At 43.2% G+C, this 22,131-nt stretch overlaps 1 protein-coding gene across 5 annotated transcripts in view; it reads right to left on the reverse strand.

The window, feature by feature from the left end:
• EXT2 (exostosin glycosyltransferase 2) overlaps nt 1-22,131 on the reverse strand; it is a 143,275-nt gene that overhangs the window by 73,755 nt on the left and 47,389 nt on the right. For 4 of the 5 annotated variants that reach the window (XM_045162919.1, XM_045162916.1, XM_045162915.1 and 1 more), the window contains one exon: nt 6,243-6,374. The exons of the other annotated variant lie outside the window; for it this stretch is intronic. In XM_045162919.1, the coding sequence (XP_045018854.1) occupies nt 6,243-6,374 (132 nt within the window). The remainder of the gene's footprint in view (nt 1-6,242; nt 6,375-22,131) is intronic. 5 annotated transcript variants of the gene reach the window in all.

The raw sequence follows: 22,131 nt of genomic DNA on the forward strand, positions 1-22,131 counted from the left end.
TTTCTGTCAGTTTGTCAGGGTTTTCTCAATAGCTATGGGGCCCCTGCTGTCTCCCTTTTCTGTTGTTCTAGGTCCAGTACAGTCAGTGTTAAAAAAAAAAACCTGGGTTATCTATACTAGTGTTATCTATGACAACAAATCTGAAAAACACTGCCAGAAGGAACTAGGTAAATAAAATTTACCTTCTCGGGTAGCTCAAATGGTAAAGACTCCACCTTAAATGCAGGAGACCTGGGTTTGATCCCCGGGTTGAGAAGATCCCCTGGAGAAGGGCACGGCAACCCACTCCAGTATTCTTTCCTGGAGAATTCCACGGACAGAGGAGCCTGGCGGGCTGCAGTCCACAGAGACGGACACGACTGAGCGACTGACACTAACTACTCAATCACGTTAGGACATGGTAAGGTGGAGATAATCCTTCTAATCACGCTGTACAAAAATAATATGGGAAAATATTCCACTCTACGTGATTTTACCGAGACGATATGGCTTTGTTGGCACAGGCCAGAAATCCAAAACCTCACGGCTCTTGGCCTGCTCCATATCCGCATCCTCAATGCTCCCGGGCCTCAGACTGTGTCCTCCCGACAAGCTCGTGCCCTGCAGGCGACCAGAGGTAAGCTGGGGGAGGGTGTCCGAAGAGACCCCCAGCCACCCAGGCCAGGCCCAGATCCAGGCACCAGGCCCGCCAAGGGGGAGACCAGAAATGGCACACGCCTGAGAAGCGACACAGGCGGGGAGTGTTTGGGGAGATGGTAAAGTTTTCCTGAGACTTGCAAAAAAAAAAAAAAAAAGGGGAGAAATGGAAACCTCAAGAGACCATAAAAAGCAGGCATCCTTGACAAGAGGAGCTAAAAAATTTAATGATTAAGAACAAATGTGTCATCCCTCACAAAGAAACTTCCATTTGGTGAGAAATTCCTTCCAAAGAGAAGATTCGAGACAAAGGGCCGATCTCTCCAGACCCGACCACTCTGCCACTTTAAAGTTGTGCTCCAGAATGACCTACTCACACGCTTTCACCATCTTGAGAGTGTAGCACAAGGTGGATAATGCAATCGGCCCCGCTCCGGTTACAAATGAGGACGGCAGAGCATCTGGTGGCCCAGGCACCGGGTTTCTGCGCGGCCGGCCACCACCCCTCCCTGTTTTCACCATCCACACACAAGCCTTTTCTTTTTTTTAACGTTAAACTCAGGCAGTGGCATCTGGCCAAAAAAGGGCTCTCTGCTCTCAGCCCTCCTCTCCAGCTGAGCAAGCTCAGAGCCATGGCTGGAGGCCCTGACTGCAGATCTTTGAAAAAGCCAGGCCAACCCTTGATTTACTGACTGAGATCCACACCAACTCCCACCTCGGGGTGCCTGAAATGGTAAATTTGATGGAATCTAGAGGGGAGACTCCCCTGCAGGCTGGGCTCATAGTAACCACATCGAGGACAGGTTAAGTATTTCTGAAGGGGCGGGGGGGAGGAAGTTAACTATAAATAAATCAATGCTATTCAGGCTTTCTGTCAGTTGCTTTCACTGAAGAAGCAGAAATGTACAACCTACAGCTTTAAATCAGGGCTCTCATCACCTGAGCTCCTAGAACTTAAACACTAAATTCCCCTTAAGAAAAATAAATAAATAAATAAATAATATATTTTCCAGTTGCTTATTCAGATCTATGCTTTTTATATTCATCTTCTTTCCCAAATTGAGTCCAGCATTCTGCTTTGTCCTCAATTAAAATATGCCTATTTCAAAACTATAAAACTTCATATACTATTTTCTCCTAGTCTGTATTCTTATGAAAGACAGAGACCAGAATACCAACCATTTATCCTCAAACACTTTTCTTGGAGCTTTAGATAAAAGTACAGGAAAGCGCCCACTGTCTCCACATTCTCTAGCTGGGTCATGATTATCCCACCTGTATGAATTCTCCCGCAGAGCAACAGATGTGATCTTCTTTGTCTCAAGCTTGTACCATATGCTCAGAAGAGTGGAAATGTTTCAGCCTGGAGGAGGCTCAATGGCTCCCATAATACTGCATAAGCCAGTCAAGACACTCTGTGGGTAGAAGACCTGGGTTCCTGCTTGTTTACACAACTTGCCCATTATGCGACCTTGGACAAGTCATCAGGCTCTGTGAGCCTCATTAGGTCTGCTTTAGAGATGAGAGGAAATCTTTCACTTTTCTCACCTTCCCAATAGGGTGAAGGTCAAATAAAATAAAGGCTGTCACATCAGCATGTGAGTGAGCTTTGGATGGTTCAAGTCCTGGAAATTCCACCCTCCTCAATCCCTCCTTCCTTCTTTATGTATAAAGGGCTTCCTACCTGAATTAAATTGCTCTAAATATTATAAGGAATACCAAGATAACTCAGAAATTCCCTTAAGAAACTTAAAATTTTACAGGAAATTGTACTTCTATGTATGTTAAATGACAGGAAAGAAATAGATAATACGCTTTAAGATTTACAAGAAGGAAAGATTACTTTTTGTAAGGGGTCCAGGAAAAATCTCATGGAGAAAGGGGTACATGGCCAGGGCCCCTGAATAAAATGCATAAGACCAGAGGTGATGGTGAAGAACGGCGTCCAGGGAAAGAAGCAACGGTCACAAGGGCACAGGAAGGAAAAGCAGAGAGCAAACACAGGAAGGACAACATTGTGGAGCCAGAAACCTAGTGCTCCCCGAAAGGGAACAGAAGGAAATAGGCTGGAGAGGAGGCCTGGCGCTGGGTCGCGGAAGGCCCTGCTGCCAGACCATGCCTGGCCTCCAGCGCCACGCTGGCCTGCGATGCCCATGCACTCGCACTCCCTATTTGGATAGACAACACCATTCTCCTCACTCTTCCTAAACACCTTCCCAGTTAGCACGGCCGGTGGTCCCTGGTATCACTCACGTTTGGGTGGTGGTTTAGTCGCTAAGTTGTGTCCAACTCTTTGCGACCCTGTGGACTGTTGTCTGCCAGGCTCCTCTGTCCATGGGATTTTCCAGGCAAGAATACTGGACTGGGTTGCCATTTCCTTCTCCAGGGGAACTCCCTGACCCAGGGATCAAATCCAGGTCACCTGTCTTGCAGGCAGTCTCCAGCATTGCAGGCAGATTCTTTACCGACTGAGCCACCAGGGAAGCCCCATCCCTCACATTTATCCTCCATTAATTCTCACCTGGGTTCCTGAAACAGTCTCCTGCCTTTGGCCTTGTCCTCCTACAACAGAACAACCCTCCACACTGATGTCAGAATGAGCTGAAATGCAATCTCAGCACATGACTTCTGTGGAGGTGCTCTGCTGATCTCCCATCACCCACCGGAAACGTTCCAGCACCTCCCTTAAGATGTCAGGGGTTTGGCAATCTGGGCCCTCAGAAGGCTCCACCTTCTGCGTCTCCCTCACAAACCCTTCACTCCTGCTACACTGACCCCCTCAAAGTTCCTGAAGCCGCCGTGCTCTCTTGTCCCTCTGACCTCTGAATTTGCTGCTCCTTCTGGATGGAACCAGAAACCCCAAAATTCATCATTCTTGGCCCACCCCCTCCCTGTATCTAACGCTCACTTGCCTGAGTCTCTGTCCTCCAGAGAACTAGAGGTAAGCTGGGGGAGGGGGAAATCTAACTTCCCCCTTTCTCACACAACACCCGCCCTTCTCTTTTAACACTTAACAACATTAAATGATGGTCATTTAACATTGTTCTGGAAGCAGCTGCCAAGGCAATTAGATAAAAGATAACAAAAGGTTCAAGTGTTGGAAAAAATAATAATTAGCATTTGCAGGTATCACTGTACATCTAGAAGACACAAGAGAATCAACTTGAAAAAAGTCAAACAATTACAGAACTCAATCAGAGTATTACAAGTTTATACATAAAAGCGAACAATATGTCTTCATACAAAAGTAATCAGTTAGGAACTAAAATGTCAGAAAGCATGAACTCGTTTATTGGAGTGTAAGAATGATAAAACACCTAAGAAAAAATTTTGCAAGACTTGTAAAGGACCTGTATAAAGAAAGCTTTAAAATTTTACTACAAAGACAAATCTTGCTTCCAGATAGCAAGACCTACTGCAATGTAAACTCCCCAGTGGCATGGATTTTTCTCTGCTTTGTTGACTGACATATCTCAAGTACCAAGAACACTGCCTGGAACAAAACAGGCACTCAGGAAATACCCACTGAATGAATACATGCCAAAAACAATCTAAAAAGTCAGGGTGATCAATCACAGTTCAAATAGGATTTATATTCGTATTCTGGGAGCAACAGAGAGAGAGATCAATCTTCCAAGTAAGCAAAAATTCAAGTATTCAGGGTTACTGAAGGCATGAAGAACCAGAATAACCAAAATGTTACTGGTGGAATTATAAACTGGTGTAGTCTTTTGAAAGAGCAATTTGTTAAAATCTATCAACACTCAAGTCCATGGGGTTGAAAAGAGTCAGACAGGGCTGAGCGATTGGACTGACTGACTGATCAACATTTAAAGTCTGCCTATTCTTCTAGCCATTTCTCTGCTGTTGCTAATTCTACAGATATATTCACACATTTATGTGCAAACACACCTGAAAGGCTGTGTGGACGCAATAATATGCATCCCCCTATTACTGTTGAAAATAGATCTGCCTGTAAGACAGACCTAAGCGATGGGATCACATACAGCGGTCCAACACATGATCTTAGCCAAAAGGCCGAGACATGATTACAGCCGTCCTTAAAACTGAAGTATCCCTACACAGAATGAAACGGAAGTAAGCCCATGATCTAGTTTTAAAGTAACAAAGGCAAGGTTGAGAATAATATGCATAGTGTGACCCCATTTGTATTCTAAAATTACATAGTATGTCTATACAGGAACACAAACATTCTGGAAGGTTACCTTTGGCAAGGAAGTCAAGGGAAGAGATGGACAGAAGGAAACCTTCCCTCAAGGAAAACAGAAAGGAGGTGTTTGCTACTGCTTCGCTTGCCTTGACCATTTTACTTCCTCTCGGGCACTCCTGGTTCAGGAGCACTGCCCGCCCTCGCCCGGGGCTCCCTGGGCATTCCACCCGCAGCTCCACTGCAGGGCAACTCATACAATACCCTTCCTTCCGGGCTTCCCAAGTTAGCACTGAGCTCCTCTGAGGGCAGGGCCTGGTTTCCTCTGCTTTCTCAGCACCTGGTGGAGCGCTGGCGCACAATTACCCCTTAAGAAAGGCGGGAGGGAGAGAGGAGGGAGGGAGATGGGGAGGGAAACAGAAGACCAACCCAGTGGCAGCACACAGCACTGTTAAGAGCGGGTAGAGTCAGGAGACAAGGACGGCTGGCCACAAAGAGAAGAGCAATGATTCGGCGGAGAGGAGTCGAGCTCTCTCACACAGAGGCCTCGGGGTCTGTGAGCCAGAGAGCAGGTGTGCCCCAGAGCAGAGACTGTGCCCCCCACAGCTTCAGGTACTTGTCCCTCCCAGACCACAGGTACCTCATGACTCCTGCAATTAAGGACGAAGCTCTGAGAGCAGCATCTGCCCACCCCATCTTGCTGCTGGAAGGACCGAGGGGTCTCGGCCACCCTGAGCAATCCCTAATGCCTCTCTATCATTTTTGCTGATGATGTCCCCTACCAGGGGCCTGAATGTTAATTGACATCCATGCAAAGCACTTAGTTAGCATAAAGCACAAGAGGCAGTGCTCAAAATATAAGCCATCACTAATTGCTTAGAGAATCTTTTCAAGAGTTCAAAGCACCACCACTGCAAAAGTCATCAGGAAGTCTTCCATTTCCAACAAGACCCAGGCCTCCCAATTTATTTCTGCAAATAAACAAACACACTGTCTTCCTAAGCACATTTAAAACAAACTGCTGCTTCAGTATTTGTTACTTTTGTCATTTCAAAATTAAACTGGTCCTGCGTGCGTGTGTGCTAAGTCACTTCATTCGTGTCCTACTCTTTCGTTACCCCGTAGACTGTAGCCCACCAGGCTCCTCTGTCCATGGGGATTCTCCAGGCAAGTATACTGGAGTGGGTGGCCATGCCCTCTTCCAGGGAATCCTCCCAACCCAGAGATTGAACCTAGGTCTCTTGCACTTGCAGGTAGATTCCTTACCATCTGAGCCAACAGGGAAGACCAAAACTGGTCCTATTGGGTCCCACATATTCTAGCACACTCTTATATCTTAGAAAGCTCAAACTTAAATCACCTTTACAAATCCAGTACATGTTCCATCGTCCTGGCCGCTGGCCTATGCCTGACGTGGCTCACCCCAGCATTTACTCACCACAGCAGGAGGGTCGTTCCAGTCTTCATAGGAGATGGCAGCGTATGGATATATCCGATCATTGATGATCTGCAGGGTGGCCAGGGCGATGGCCTTGATTGACTGGAAGTATGCTTCCCAAAACCACCGTGCCTGTGAAGAAAACCACACTGCGTGAAGTGAGCAGAGTGAGGGAAGAACTAGAGGCTCCATCACAGGCACCTCTGGGTCGGGGTCATTTCCTTATTCTCAAAGAGAGCAAGCCCAAGGCAAAAGCCTGCCTGCTGTGCAAGGCAACTCCATCAGAGTGGGCATTCATCCAAGGCAGTCAAACAGGACATGCGCGCAGGCAACGCACATGGAATCCAATTTAGATAGAAAAGAAACTACGTGGGGATGAAGTATCAAGTTTATAGTCTTTTTTTTTTAATATTACTACTAAAGTGCACATAAAGTACATTCAGTACTCCTATAATCACTATCCAGATATAGAACATTCCAGCACCCCAGGAGAGTCCTCTCTGCTGCACCCAGCCAGTATCTCACCTCTCCAAGAGTAATCCCTACTCTGATTTCTGTTAGCCCACTAAGGGATTTCATACTAATGGAACCAAACAGTATTTAACTCTTTTGTGTCGGGCCTCTTTTGCTGAACACTGTAGTGTTAAAACTGGATTTCAGTGTCAGGTTCTGCTGGCCTCATAAAAGGAGTTGAAAAGTGAGTAGAAAAAGTTCTATTCTTTGACAAATGTTAGCCAAGTTTGGCATTATTTCTGCCTTGAAAGACTGAGAAGTCATCAAAAAAGCCATCTAAGGTTTTTTTTTGGGGGGGAGGGTGGGATGGGTAATGATTTTAAATCATGGATTTTCTTCCATCGACATAAGATTCTGCATATTTTCATGTCAGTTTTGTAGGTGGTATTTTTCAACGAATATGTTCACTTTAAACTGTTAAATGTTTGCACTAAATGTATGTCTATTTAATGCCTATAAAATCTGTAGTAATACCTCTCTTTTCATTCCTGATATTGATCATCTGTGTTTTCCCTTTGTACTTGATCAGTCTTACTGATGTTTATCAATTTTATTAATCTTTTCCATTTCATTTTGTTGATTTTCTTCATCTTCAGTTCAGTTCAGTCGCTCAGTCGTGTCTGACTCTTTGCGACGCCATGGACTACAGCAGGCAGGCATCCCTGTGCATCACTGACTCCCAGAGCTTACTCAAACTCATCCATTGAGTCAGCCATGTCATCCAATCATCTCATCCTCTGTTGTCCCCTTCTCCTCCTGCCTTCAATCTTTCCCAGCATCAGGGTCTTTTCTAATGAGTTGGCTCTTTGCATCAGGTGGACAAAGTATTGGAGTTTCAGCTGCAGTATCAGTCCTTCCAATGAATATTCAGGACTGATTTCCTTTAGGATTGACTAACTCTCAAGAGTCTTCTCCAACAACACAGTTCAAAAGCATCAATTCTTTGGCACTCAGCTTTCTTCATGGTCCAACTCTCCCATCCATACATGACCACTGGAAAAACCACAGCCTTGACTAGATGGACCTTTGTTGACAAAGTAATGTCTCTGCTTTTTAATATGCTAAGTTTGTCACAGCTTTTCTTCCAAGGAGCAAACATCTTTTAATTTCATGGCTGCATTTACCATCTGAAGTGATTTTGGAGCCCAAGAAAATAAAGTCTGTCACTGTTTCCATTGTCTCCCCAACTATTTGCCATGAAGTGATGGGACCAGATGCCATGATTTTAATTTTTTGAATGTTAAGTTTTGAGCCAGGTTTTTCACTCTCCTCTTTCACCTTCATCAAGAGGCTCTTTAGTTCCTCTTCGCTTTCTGTCATAAGGGTGGTGTCATCTGCATATCTGAAGTTATTGATATTTCTCCCGGCAATCTTGATTCCAGCTTGTGCTTCATCCAGTCTGGCATTTTGCATGATGTACTCTGCATATAAGTTAAACAAGCAGGGTGACAAAACACAGCCTTGACGTACTCCTTTCCCAATTTGGAACCAGTCCATTGTTCCATGTCCGGTTCTAACTGCTGCTTCTTGACCTGCATACAGATTTCTCATGAGGCAGGCAAGGTGGTCTGGTATTCCCATCTCTTTAAGAATTTTCCAGTTTGCTGTGATCCATACAGTCAAAGGCTTAGCATAGTCAATGAAGCAGAAGTAGATGTTCTTCTGGAACTCTCTGCAACAGATGTTGGCAATTTGATTTCTGGTTCCTCTGCCTTTTCTAAATACAGCTTGAATATCTGTTAAGTCCTCAGTTCACATACTGTTGAAGCCCCGCTTGGAGAATTTTGAGCATTGCTTTGCTGGCGTGTGAGATGAGTGCAACTATGTGGTATCTTACTTACTTAATTCTTCACCTAACTTTTTTTCTATTTTGCTCCTCTCTGCTCTTATTTTTACTTCCTTTGGTTTTGGGGGACTTTAATCCATACTGCATTTAGATTCTTGAGATTGAAGTTTAGATATTTCAATCTTTCTTCTTTCTTAATACCTAAATACAAAGCTATAAATTTACTTCTATGCACTATTTTAAATGCATCCCACATATTTACATATCATTTTCATTATAATTTAGGTTAAAAAAATTAATTTCTATTGTAACACTTTCTTTGGCCTAAAGGGCATTAATAGAAGTATACTGTTTAATTTCCAAACATTGTCAGATTTTATATTTATCTGTTACTGATTTCTACTTTGCACTGTAGTCAGGGAACATACATGTTATTTCAAAAACTTGCAATTTATTTAAACTTGATTTATGGCCTAGCACATTGTTTACTTTTGTCAATGATCTATGTGCACTTTAAAAATAGTATCTTGCTGTTGATGAGTGTAATGTTTTACACTTGTCAAGCAGAGTAAGTTGATTATTTAGTACTATCTAAATATTCTATACCTTTATTGATTGTTCTCTGCCTGTATGCATGTGTGTATGTGTGTTTATTTCCAAAATTTTTACTTTCTAATTTCTGCCCTTAAAGTTTGTCTAAAGATTATCTCTTATAAAAAGATATAAATGGATTTTAATATTTTATCCCATTTAAAAATCTTTGGCTTTCAGTTGTACATATAGTCCACTTATACTTAATGTAATTTCTGATACAGTTGAGTTTAAGTGTTTGCTTATTCTATTTGTCCACAGAGGTCCACAGATGTACCTCAGTGTAGCTCTTTGTATTTATCCTACTGAGAACTGTATAGCTTCTCTAATCTGTGACTTTATGTCTCCTGATGCTTTTAGAAAACTCTTGTCAGTATTTTTTAAAATGTTGGTTCTATCACACTCTCCTCTTCTACAACTCCAGATACACATATATGTAAAATGTTTTCACCATGTCCTGTATGTCTCTTATTCTCTTTTCTGTATTTTCCCTCTCTGTGCTTCAATCTGTGTATTTTTCTACTAATATTCCTTCTGGTCCAATAATCCTTTATCCTTTTCCAATAATCCTTTATCCTTTGTGTGTGTAAGTCTATAAACTGCTATTAAATCCATGTATTGAACTGTTAATTTCACTTCTTATATTTTTCATTTCCAGAATTCCACTTGGCTAAGAAGATTTTGTATCTTTGTTGAAATCCTCCTTCTTTACTTCTGTATTATTGAGTATTGTTAGTTCCGGACTGATAACTCCAATACCTGAATAAACTTTAAGTCTCTTTCTGGCATCTCTTTTTATTCTTCATTTTGGTCATTTGGTTTCAATTTCTAGCTTGCATCTTAATTTTTTATTAGATACCAATATTCTGCATTAAAAATTATAGAGATTCTGGACAATCCAGATTATCTTTCTCTTAAGAATATAACACATTCTGCTTGCAGGCACAGAGAATGCAGTCAGACCACTTTAATCCTATCAGCTTCAACTTTTGTCAGGACTAACTTTTTTCAGCTTGCCCTTAGTCTGAAGGTGTGGCCTTCTGGGCCTTCAACTAAAGCCTGGGGTATTTCGCAGGACCCCTCCATCCTGGCCAGCCCTGAACATGGACCTTTGTCTCATTAGCACTATATATGGTTACTGAAATAGCTGCACAGCTCCTTAGGCTCCCAGCTGCTTCTTTCTGCAGGGACTCCAGGAGTCTTGCTCTGATCGTGTGCACTTTAGGAGTTGGCAAAGACCTTAATGGAAGACTGCATGCTCATTTTTTGTTTATTTCCCCATGATTCCCTTTCTCCTGAGACTTTTGTCCTTCAAATCCCAGATACTCTGGGAAGCCCCTAACCCCAGCCTGTCAGCCCTGTGGGGCTGCTGTTTCCTGTGAAGTCCCCATACCCAGGACTGTGAATTAGAAGTCCTCGGGGGATGGCATCAGAGTGAACAGGCAGCTACCCTCAGGGTGCTCCTGTCTCTCAGGAATTATCCCTCAAGTCCTGGCTGCTCTCTGAACTGTTGTTTCATCTATTATAATGAGCTTCTGTACTTCTTTTTCTTTTATTGACAGGAGGGTTACTCCCAAACCAGCCACTCTGTTAGAGTCTTCTGAAAGAAGACGGTTTCTTATCCAAGCAGAGTTTAAACTCGGTTCCTAAAGAAAGCAGGATGCTGACGCCGATGCCCTCTCCAGCTTCATTCAGCCTACGAGCCCACTCAAAATCAGAGGCTGTTTGCATTTATGCAAGGGGGCCGAACATATCCAAGTTTAGCATGAGAAACTGGAAGCATAACCAAAACAGGGAGAGGAAAAAAAGACATTTCTAGTCTAGACTTACTGACTTTGGGTCTGTTTCCTGGACAAGTCCTCTATTAGTTAAAGCCTTGGATAACTTCTGAGTTATATGACAACTATTGTTTCCACTAACAATAAGGAGAAGGCAAAGCATCACAATGAGAATTTCTCCTATTCAGAGAAAATCAGAAACAGATTTAGCTTCCAGGGGCATTTGACTCAAGCCGTCCTGCGGTTTGCCATCTGGGTACAGCCAAGGGGGCCTCTTGGCTGCCTGCTGATGCTTCGTAGATATACTCCACTCACTCCAGTCTCCTTCCTGCTCAGCCATGCTGCTGCTTCCCCTCCCATTGTCCAGCCAAAGCATCTACAGTTCATGAGGCCTAAGAGAACCTACCTTCTCTGTGAAACCTTTACTGAGCACCCTCAACATCAACAATCTTCCCTTACTAAGACATCCCACTGCATTCACAGCCTTTACCTTACGGCTCAGTTCTCTGATACACCATTCTAACACTGCTTTACTGGCATTTCAAATGACCACTTTTCTCTCTCCAGCTACACTGTGAATTTCTTGGCTGTGGAAACTGGCATTTTTTTTTTTCTCATTAGTATCCTTACAAATGTTAGAATGTTTTGCCTGCTGCAAAGCACTACTGTATCCATGATCTCATTTGCTCTTTATAACCAAGTTTGTCAACTTTTGGGGGTCGGGTGGCAGATACAAATTTCATTTTATATGTGAGAAACTGAGCTATTAAGTGGCAAAGTCACCAATCCAACCCGTGAATCCTAACTCTAAAGTCAGACCTTCTACTTCCTTCTAGAACATGAAGAGTACCAGCACAGAGTAAGGAAATGGTCCTCTACCAAGGCCCCAAGATGCATGAGCCCACACATAAACACAGCTTAAATATTTACCTCCTTTTCTACCCAAATGGGTTCATCGTCATATGTTTGTTTGTTTTTTTTTAATTTCAAATCACACCACACTCAAACTCGAGCATTCCAAAGCTTTGCATTCACATTTAATCACAGTGGAGACAGCAGCATTTGGGATTTACATGAAACAATGACTGGGAACAAATCCACCTAGAATACCAGCCAGAGGCACAAGTGTAGGACAGAGACTCTGATTTAAGATGTCTCAAATCATCTCATCCTGTCCACCAAATTGCAGTTCTCTTGGAAAGGAAGCAAGCCTTGCCAATAATCACAGCTCAAGTGTCTCGGCCTGAGGATGAGTGAACTTCACAGGCTTAATTATTTCTGCAGGACCTCTTTAACACCTTGCAGCATTTAGAAGGCATAATTTACAGCCCCCCCCAGGACTCAGCCTAGGCCACTTTTTGGCAGAGAGGAAGGAGTTTTCAGCTCTGTTGTGATATACACGAAAGCACCACCATTCCCATCCAGTGAGCTAAATGCAAACACTTATTTTGTTTTGAGATTTTTCCCCCCATCAACATAGGCCACACTTATCTCTATCTGAAAATTTGAAATGAGGGATTCTTCCACAAACCTGCGGATTCCCCACACGCTCTACTCTATGCATCTACACAGCTGAAAGCTAAGTCATATATGAAAAAGGTCATACCAACAACCTCCAACAAAGCATTTAACTTTTCTTCATGAAACTGATACCACAGTAATTTTGTAAAAGCAGATTTCAAAGCACAGGAACTAAAGTTCCTATGACACTTTCACACATTAGAATCATGAAGCAAAAGGCAAGGATTGGGCCAACTTAAAACTATCTCAAGCAAACACAAACTTCAAACTAAAACTGCTGCTGTGCTTTAATTTCTTTGGTTTTCAGTAACATAAAGCCAGCAGGACCAGCAATAACAAGTGTCTAAAGGAAGCAAGTACAATATGGGAGGAAGAGCCATGGTGATGAGTGTCCTGCACGACTTTAAGCAGCTTGCTGCTGCTGCTGCTAAGTCGCTTCAGTCACGTCCGACTCTGTGCAACCCCATAGACGGCAGCCCACCAGGCTCCCCCATCCCTGGGATTCTCCAGCCAAGAACACTGGAGTGGATTGGCACTTCCTTCTCCAATGCATGAAAGTGAAAAGAGTAAAAGTGAAGTCGCTCAGTCGTGTCTGACTCTTAGCGACCCCATGGACTGCAGCCCACCAGGCTCTTCCGTCCATGGGATTTTCCAGGCAAGAGTACTGGAGTGGGGTGCCATTGCCTTCTCTGTTAAGCAGCTTAACCCTCTCTATTTTTTGAATCTAGGGGATGGACACCACACCACCTTTCTCTTGGAGCTGCAGGTTCCGTGAGATGAGGTTTGTAAAGCTCCTCGCCCTGTGCAGAGCAGATAATCAGAACATCTCCTCCACACCTGCACCCATCCTGCCCCTCGAGGTCACTTACAGTATATACTACATTCCGCGTGATTTCGGGGCGGGGAGGGAGACAGGGGAAGAGGAGAGACAGAAGGGATTCTAAGGTTACACTCCATTCATTTCAATTCTTGAAGCCAGGAAAAGAATCCAACTGGTCAGAGAAGGGAGGTAGGTATAATAAAAATAAATACAAGGATGACAGACCTTAATACTGAAAAATATCTCACCCACTAACATGTCTCTTCTACCTGAATCTCTAAGCTTCCAAGGCAGAGGCCAGCACTTCTCTGCAGACCGTGAGAGTGGGGACGCATCTGGTTTTGCTCATCACTGGTCTTGCAGCCCCTAGCACAGCGCCTGTCAAGGAGTGGACAGCCGAATGTTTGTTGAAAGAACAAATCCATCTCCCTCACAGGCACCACAGGCATCTCACGGAACTCTCCGGATCTTCTAAGCACCAGCCCATGACCTTAAAGGAGGAAAACCGTCAGTTCATAAAAAGGATCACCTCTTGCATGCAGAATTTTAAAAGGGAAAAGATGGGGCGGAGAGTGGATTTGAGGGGGGAAAAAAAAGGAAAACGTGTTTCTAGGTGAAATGGCAAGGCAGAAATAGGACCATGGGTGTCCCTTATATTGTGTGTGTATAGACCACGAGAGAGAGAATCAGTGGTTAGAACTATGCCTTGCAAGTCTGACCTGGAAGTGTCCAGGATATCTAACCATGAAGAAATTACACAGAAGAACCCCAGGACCTCGAAGTAGTCCAAGGGCGACTGCATCCCAAGCACAGTGACGAGTCTCCAACACCCTTTCATCGGCAACCAGCTGCGCACCGCCCTTTCCAACAGAATCTCCTGAAGGTGACCCACGCCAACAGACTTCATTTTAATATATTAAAAGGACATTTCTAATGAAAACCACAAAATAAAAAAATACACCAGCCGGCGATGCCTCTGTGTCAAACCTCAACTGGCAACGCTGTCCAAACACGTAATGGTGGATCAGTAGGTACCCCAATATTACTCTACTTCCCCACCCCCACCCACTGGTTGGCCACAAAATAAAAGATCTGCCTCTGCTTGGGATGTAGAAAGTCGCAAAGAAACATGGAATCTACGGTAACCATAAGAAAAAGCCACCAGATACACCACCAACACTGTAACTTGCCCTGGGCACGTGGGAGAGCTGCGGTCAGAAGGCAGTCAGGGACACCCAAATCCAAGAGTGCCATCCAGGAGCCATGGGACACTCAACTCCAGCTCGGGAAGAGCAGAGAAGGCGGGGGTGGCTGCTAGAAAGGCAGTCACCAAAACCAGCTAACATTTTAACAAATTCTTCAAATTGAGTGTGGGCTAGTAGGGCAGTTTGGGAGTTCTGGACACAAGCAGAATCTGCACTCACTTTCGAGCCCTTTTCTGCTGGATGTTCTGGAGAAAGATGGGGGCAGGAGAAGAAACCAGAGAGATTCCCTTCAATGGCACACAGGGAGAAAGCCCTGTCCCTTTCTCGAATCTTTTTTTATCATCCAAAGCCAAATCTCTACCTGCTGGGGGCTTAGCAGGAAAAGCTCTCATCCCCAAAGGCGGATGCAGATCCTCAGCTTCTGGGAGAGGGGGAGACAGGCAGCCTGCCCCGCACTGGGAGGGCAGGAACCCTTCCAGCTCCTAGCAGGCTCAGCTGTGGCTGGGGTCGAAGCAAAAGCCTCTGCTCCCAAGGGAGGGGTAGGAGACTCCCTCCAACCCCAGACCCCCACAGACAAAGGGCAGACTCCAGCTGCCCCAGGAACACTGAGAAGGCACCCCCTCCACAGCCCCAGCAAACAAGCCTGTGAGACTGAGGCCGGACCAGGGGAATGGAACCCTCCTGGCCCACCACAGGTCTGGCACCACATACAAGCAACAGAAGTCTACCTACCCGCTGACGGGAGCACGGCTCCCTGTGTAGTGCAGGGGGACAGGACCTGCTGGAAGTGGAGGGCGGAGCTGGAACTCTGAGAAAAGCCCCAGTACCCTGTGCCCCACACAAGAACGAGGAGACCACTGGCAGCATCTGGAGTCAGCGGTGCTGAAGGTTAAGTCCAGCGACAGAAAAACTCAGACCCATCCCAGTTACATGCTAGGTTGAGTCAACCTCCCATGCGAATGGCTCACAGAAGGTCTGCCCACTGCTGGACACGACATTTACTTTAGGTCTCCTGTTTTTCTAACACAGTCCATCACTCAAAGTTTATCAGAAACAAAATACGAGAGAAAACAATCCACTGTCATAACATAAACCCGTCAATAGAACTAGGCTGAAAGATGACCAAGATGTTTGGAACTACCAGATGGAGACTTCAAAATAACTATAATTAATATGTGAAAGAATCTAGTGAAAAAGTGGACAACCTGATGAACAGATGGGCTTATTCAGTAGACAGATGAAAACTATCTGTAAACAAAGAGCCAAATGAAAATGCTAGAAATAAAAAGCATACTATCATAGAATTTCTTCAATTGTGCTTATCAGCACACTAGATAGAGCAGAGGAAAGAAATATGGTAGTAAACTTGGAAATAAAAAAGAAATGATCCAAACCGAAATGCAAAGAGAAAAAGAGTACAAGAAAATAGAGCATCCAAGAACTGTAGAACCACATGGAATGTCCTAACAGTACCTGGAGCCGGAGTTCCAGAGAGGGGGTTCAGAAACAAGGCAACAGATACATTTAGAGAAATAGTGGCTAAGAGTTTTCCCAAATTAATGAAAAACAATAAAACGGACTGAATAAGCACAGAGAACCAAGGCAGATTAAATAAAGCATTTGCCTTCTCCCTCAGGAAGTTTGAGAAACAGCTGCACCATTCGGGCCGCAGAAGCCCTTCTGCCTCTGAGCAGCAACCTGGGAGATTCCAAGAGATCTGAGGCCAGGAGATTTTCTCTCAGCTCACTGCACTGACAGAACATTTATCTCAGGTGAAGGGCTGGAAAATATTTCCACGCCTCATGGATTAATTTTTCAAAGCTGTGTCTGAAGGTGAATCTGAAAACTTCCAAAGGGATTCCAAGGCTTTCCAAGCACTAACGTACCACCGGCAGACGAGCTCCTTTTCGTTTCTTTGCTGTGACAAATGGAGCCAGTGAGCATTCCTATGACGGCCCCTGAGCCTCGTACAAGGCAAGCTCTGCAGGGTCACAAGGGCTCTCTTCCCCGCCACGTTCCCGGGCAGGTGAGAAGGCCCAAGCAGGGAGCCGAGTGCCCTTCTTGCTAACCTCACTTCCAGGGTACGGCTAACCCCATGGCCAGCCTGGAGGCAACGGAGACAGGCATGGACAGCCTCTGCCTGGCAGCTGAAAACAGACACAGTGGTGAGGTCGAGGGATAATCAGGGTATCCTGATTCCCAGTGGAGCATTACTGCAAGACTGGCTTCTCGTTTATTCTTTCGCTGACTCCATTTTTATAAACCAGAGGGTTAACTGACAACAGAAACAGGGAGAGGAAAAAAAAAAAAACAAAAATCAACAAAATCCCCTCGGGGCAATTCTCAAGGACTGAAGGTTTTATAAAAACGTCAGTTTTTCTAAAAGAGAAGCTCACTGACATTTGATACTTTTACTCAGTGGTCCAACGAACAATAATAAATAGGGTTTATCTGCTTTAAAATAAGAGATTTCTGAAGCAAACGAGGTCAACATATCGAGGATTTATCAGCACACCATTTTTTTCTTTACTTAAATCATTTGTTAATTTAATTACATTTAAGTGCCGCTGGATCATCGAAAAGCAAGAGAGTTCCAGAAAAACATCTATTTCTGCTTTATTGACTATGCCAAAGCCTTTGACTGTGTGGATCACAATAAACTGTGGAAAATTCTGAATACTAGACCACCTGACCTACCTCTTGAGAAATCTCTATGCAGGTCAGGAAGCAACAGTTAGAACTGGACATGGAACAACAGACTGGTTCCAAATAGGAAAAGGAGTATGTCAAGGCTGTATATTGTCACCCTGCTTATTTAACTTTTATGCAGAGTACATCATGAGAAATGCTGGGTTGGAAGAAACACAAGCTGGAATCAAGACTGCCAGGAGAAATATCAATAACCTCAGATATGCAGATGACACCACTCTTATGGCAGAAAATGAAGAGGAACTCAAAAGCCTCTTGATGAAGGTGAAAGAAGAGAATGAAAAAGTTGGCCTAAAGCTCAACATTCAGAAAACTAAGCTCATGGCATCCGGTCCCATCACTTTATGGCAAATAGATGGGGAAACAGTGGCTGACTTTATTTTTTGGAGCTCCAAAATCATTGCAGATAGTGACTGCAGCCATGAAATTAAAAGACACTTACTCCTTGGAAGGAAAGTTATGACCAACCTAGAGAGCATATTAAAAAGCAGAGACATTACTTTGTCAACAAAGGTCCATCTTGTCAAGGCTATGGTTTTTCCAGTGGTCATGTATGGATGTGAGAGTTGGACTATAAGGAAAGCTGAGCACCAAAGAATTGATGCTTTTGAACTGTGGTGTTGGAGAAGACTCTTGAGAGTCCCTTGGACTGCAAGAAGATCCAACCAGTCCATCCTAAAGGAGATCAGTCCTGGGTGTTCATTGGAAGGAGTGATGTTGAAGCTGAAGCTGCAATACCTTGGCCACCTGATGTGAAGAACTGACTCATTAGCAAAGACCGTGATGCTGGGAAAGATTGAGAGCAGGAGGAGAAGGGGACGACAGAGGCTGAGATGGTTGGTTGGCATCACCAACTCGATGGAGGTGAGTTTGAGTAAACTCCGAGAGCTGGTCATGGACAGGGAGGCCTGGTGTGATGCGGTTCATGGGGTCACAAAGAGTCAGACATAACTGAGTGACTGAACTGAACTGAAATGCCTTCCTCCGTAAAACATGAGAGTGCTTTTCTTCACTTCTGTACTCACAAAGCAACTTCATTCGCCCTCGCCACACCAGCATCCTCCACCGGGACCTGTCCCTGGTGCCCCTGGAAGCACTTCTCCGGCACCTACCACAGTCTTCCCACTCCCGTTATCTCAATTACTTGATCCCGGCACCTGAGGCGCCCACACCCACCACTCACTGACCCTTCCACAAAGCCATAGACATCTGTTCGGGTAACAGTAGCAGACTTCACTTTACAATTTTTGATAAATATAAAAATGTTTTTATTTACCAGGCCGACTTGTAATCGCTTTCTTTTGAACTTTTCGTTTTGAAACAGTTTTTGACTTAGAGAATAGTTGCAACAGTAGAATAGAGAGCTCTGAATACCCTCACTAGCTTCTCCTAATGTTAGTCTCTTTCATCTCCATGGTGCAATGATCAAAACTAAGATGTTAACATTAGGTTAATTCTATTAACTCAGCTAAAGACTTTTGTTTTCTTTTTGGATTTTCCTAGTTTTCTTCTAAGGTCATTTTTCTGATTTGGCATCTTATCCAGGACACTGCATTGCTTCTGGCTGTCATGGCTCCTTAGTTTCAATCTTTCCCTATAGTTCATGACCTTAACACCTTGCCAAATGTGGTCAGGAATTTTGTAGAATGTCCCTCAGTCTGGTTGGTCTCAGGTTCTTTAACTGTTAAGACTGAGGTTATGGATTTTGGAGAATACTACACAGATGATGTGCCTTTCTCTTTCCTTCATAACTAGGACACATGGTGGGTATCAACGTGACTTATTACAGGGGAAGTTTACCTTAATCACTTAGTTAAAGGTGAGGTCTTCCAGGTTTCTCCACTGTAAAGTTACCACCCACATCTCATAGCCTATGCATTAGAACAAAATCACTATGTTCAGACCATATTCAAAGAGAAGATAATTAAGCTTTACATCCTGGAGGAGGCAGTATCAGAGAAATAGCATACTGTTTTTAGTGTTGTTTAAAAGAATTAAAAACTATGAAATTCTATTCACTGAGTAGCGTGCACGCGCGCACACAAACACACACACACACAGCTAGTCTACGTATATACAGAACAGGATTTTATTAAAATCCTTAAGCCTCTGGGTATTTGTGGCTTAGGGAAGTATAAAACATTTTCTTTCTTGAATAATTCCACTAAATAAAAAAATCTGACATTTGCCTTAAATGCTAAGTTGAAGCCTGATAACATATCTCAGCTACTGAAAAGAGAAAAGCATGTAGCCAGTTTTTACTAAAAATCTTAGAGATGAAATCTACAAGACCACAAATATTTCTAAATTTCAACTGCTTCTAATCTCATATTTTAATTTTACTCTGATATATACACAGAATTATATCCAAAAATAAAGTAAGCACCCCAATATGATAATTTGGGAAAGAAAGGAAAAAAACCTAAGGAAACTAGTAGCAGTAATTAATAAGAAAACAGAAAAAGGAAGAGTATTTGAAAAGAAATCCAAGAGCTTTCCATTGATTTTCTATTAAGAAAATCCTAGAAAATCAACTAAAAATCCATCAAAGCTAATAAGGAAGTTTAAAAAGTGGCCAGCTACAAAATAATTTGTAAAATAAATAAAACAAAAAACAAAACTCTTCTATGCCAGCAATTCCCAGTGAGATTTTACACACAAATACACACACATACACACACACACACACACACACACACACACACACACAGAATTAGTGGCAAAGCTCATTCAAAGAATTAGTGGCAAAGCTCATTCTACTGGACTTCCCTGGTTGTACAGTGGAAAAGAATCCCCTTGCCAATGCAGGGGACATGGGTTCGATCCCTGGTTGGGGAAGATTCCCCATGCCTTGTGCCACAACTCCTGGAGCCGTGTGCTCTAGGGTCCACGAGCCACAACTACTGAGCTCAAGCACTGTAATTACTGAAGCCCATGTGCCTAGAGCCCGTGCTCTGCAGCAAGAGAAGCCGTCACAGTGAGGAGCTCCTGCACCCTAAGAGTAGTCCCCACTCACTGCCACTAGAGAAAACCCTCGCAAAGCAAGGAAGACCCAGCACAACCAAAAAAAGAAAAAGCTCATCTCATTACCCTAACTTCTCACATCCAGATTATTCTTAGTTCTCCAGACAGACATTAAGCTGCCTCCGCAGTATCCAGTACCTTGTTCATCTTTCCTAACAAAATCAACTTGTAAATTACCCAGCCTCTTTTGTAGCAAGGGATACTATGTGACACTGATCCTATGCGACACAGTTTGGGTGCAGTCCCTGGATATGTGAATTTTCATAACTAAAAAGATAAAATCTGAGCTTGGCAATATTACAACAGAAACTTCCAAAACTGCAAAGAGAGAAAAGACAGGGAAAGAACAAAATATCCAAGGACCATGGGAGTACTATAAAAGGGGTAACATACACATAATACAAACACCAAAAGAAAAAAATAAAATGGGAGAGGAAACTTAATGACTGAGAATTTCCTCAAATTAATACCAAACACCAAACCACAGATCCAGGAAGCTCAGAGAACACTGGGTAGGATAAACACCAAAAACACTACACCTGTGCATATCATAGTGAAACCTCAGAAAAGCAAATATTTAAAAATTTTCTGAAAGAAGCCAAAGGGGGGAAAAAAAAACCTTAGCTACAGAGGAGCAAAGGTAACAATTACATCTGACTTCTCAGAAACCACACAAGCAAGAAGAGAGTGGAATGACACCTATAATGGGTTAAGAGAAAAAACGTACCAACACAGAATTTTACACCCTGGAAAACCCCTCAGAAGTAAAGGAGAAATAAATAATTTCTCAAGCAAAAATCGAGAAAATTTGTTGCCAGTATTTCTGCTTACAGGAAATGTTAAAAGAAGTTCTTCAGAGAGAAGGAAAATGATGTAGTCAGAAACAGATGTACATAAAGAAAGGAAGAGCATCAGAGAGGGACTAAGTGAAGGTAAAATGAAAATTGTCACTTTCCTTATTCTTAATTGATCTAACAGATAATAATGTATAAAACCAACAAATTTATTTGATTACGTGTGTGTGTGTATATATATGTATATGTGAAATGCGTGACAGCAACGAATCAAGGGACAAGAGAAAGAACGAGGGTTACTGTGTCAACATAAGGAAGGTACTGCACTATCACTGAAGCAGGAATATTTGAAAATGGATTTGGATTTGATATAAATGTAAAGTGCAAACTCTAGGGCAACCACTAAAAAAGTATTTAAAAAGGAGTGTAACTGGTATGCTAACACAGAGAATAAAATCATATAAACTACTAATTAAAACCACAAAAGACATAAAATGTGTAGAAGACAAAAATATTAACAGGAAAAAAGAACAAAGCCAACAAATGGAAAACAGTGACGAATATGGTCAATGTCAATTCAAGTATCTCAATCATCACTTTAAATGCTAATGGCCTGAATACTACAATTAAAAGCTTGTCAGGGTGGATGAAAAAACAAGACCCAACTGTATCTTGTCTATGAGAAACCCACTTTAAATAAACAGATACACATAAATTAAAGGAGACGGAGAAAGATACAGCACGCTAACACTAATCTGAAGACAGTATAGGTAGCTATGTTAATTTCAGACAAAGAAGACTTCAGAACGAGGAAAATTACAACAGATAAAAAGTAGCATACACAATGATAAAGAGGTCAATACTCCAAGAAAACATAACACTCCTCAGTGCAACCAACAAAAGAGCATCAAAATACATGAGGCAAGAACTGGTAGAAATTCAAGGAGAAACAGATGAATCCTCTCCCAGAGCTGCCCTCTGTCAGAAGCACACAGATCCAGAAGGCAGAAAATCAGTAAGGGACATAGTTGAATGTATTCACAGCACCAAATAATTGACATCTGTAGACTATTTCATCCAACAGCGGCAGTTGGACACATTCTTCTCAAGCTCCATGTAACATTCACCGAGACAGACTACATTCTGGG

The sequence above is a fragment of the Bubalus bubalis genome, chromosome 16, assembly GCF_019923935.1.
Source record: "Bubalus bubalis isolate 160015118507 breed Murrah chromosome 16, NDDB_SH_1, whole genome shotgun sequence".
Classification (NCBI taxonomy): Eukaryota; Metazoa; Chordata; class Mammalia; order Artiodactyla; family Bovidae; genus Bubalus; species Bubalus bubalis.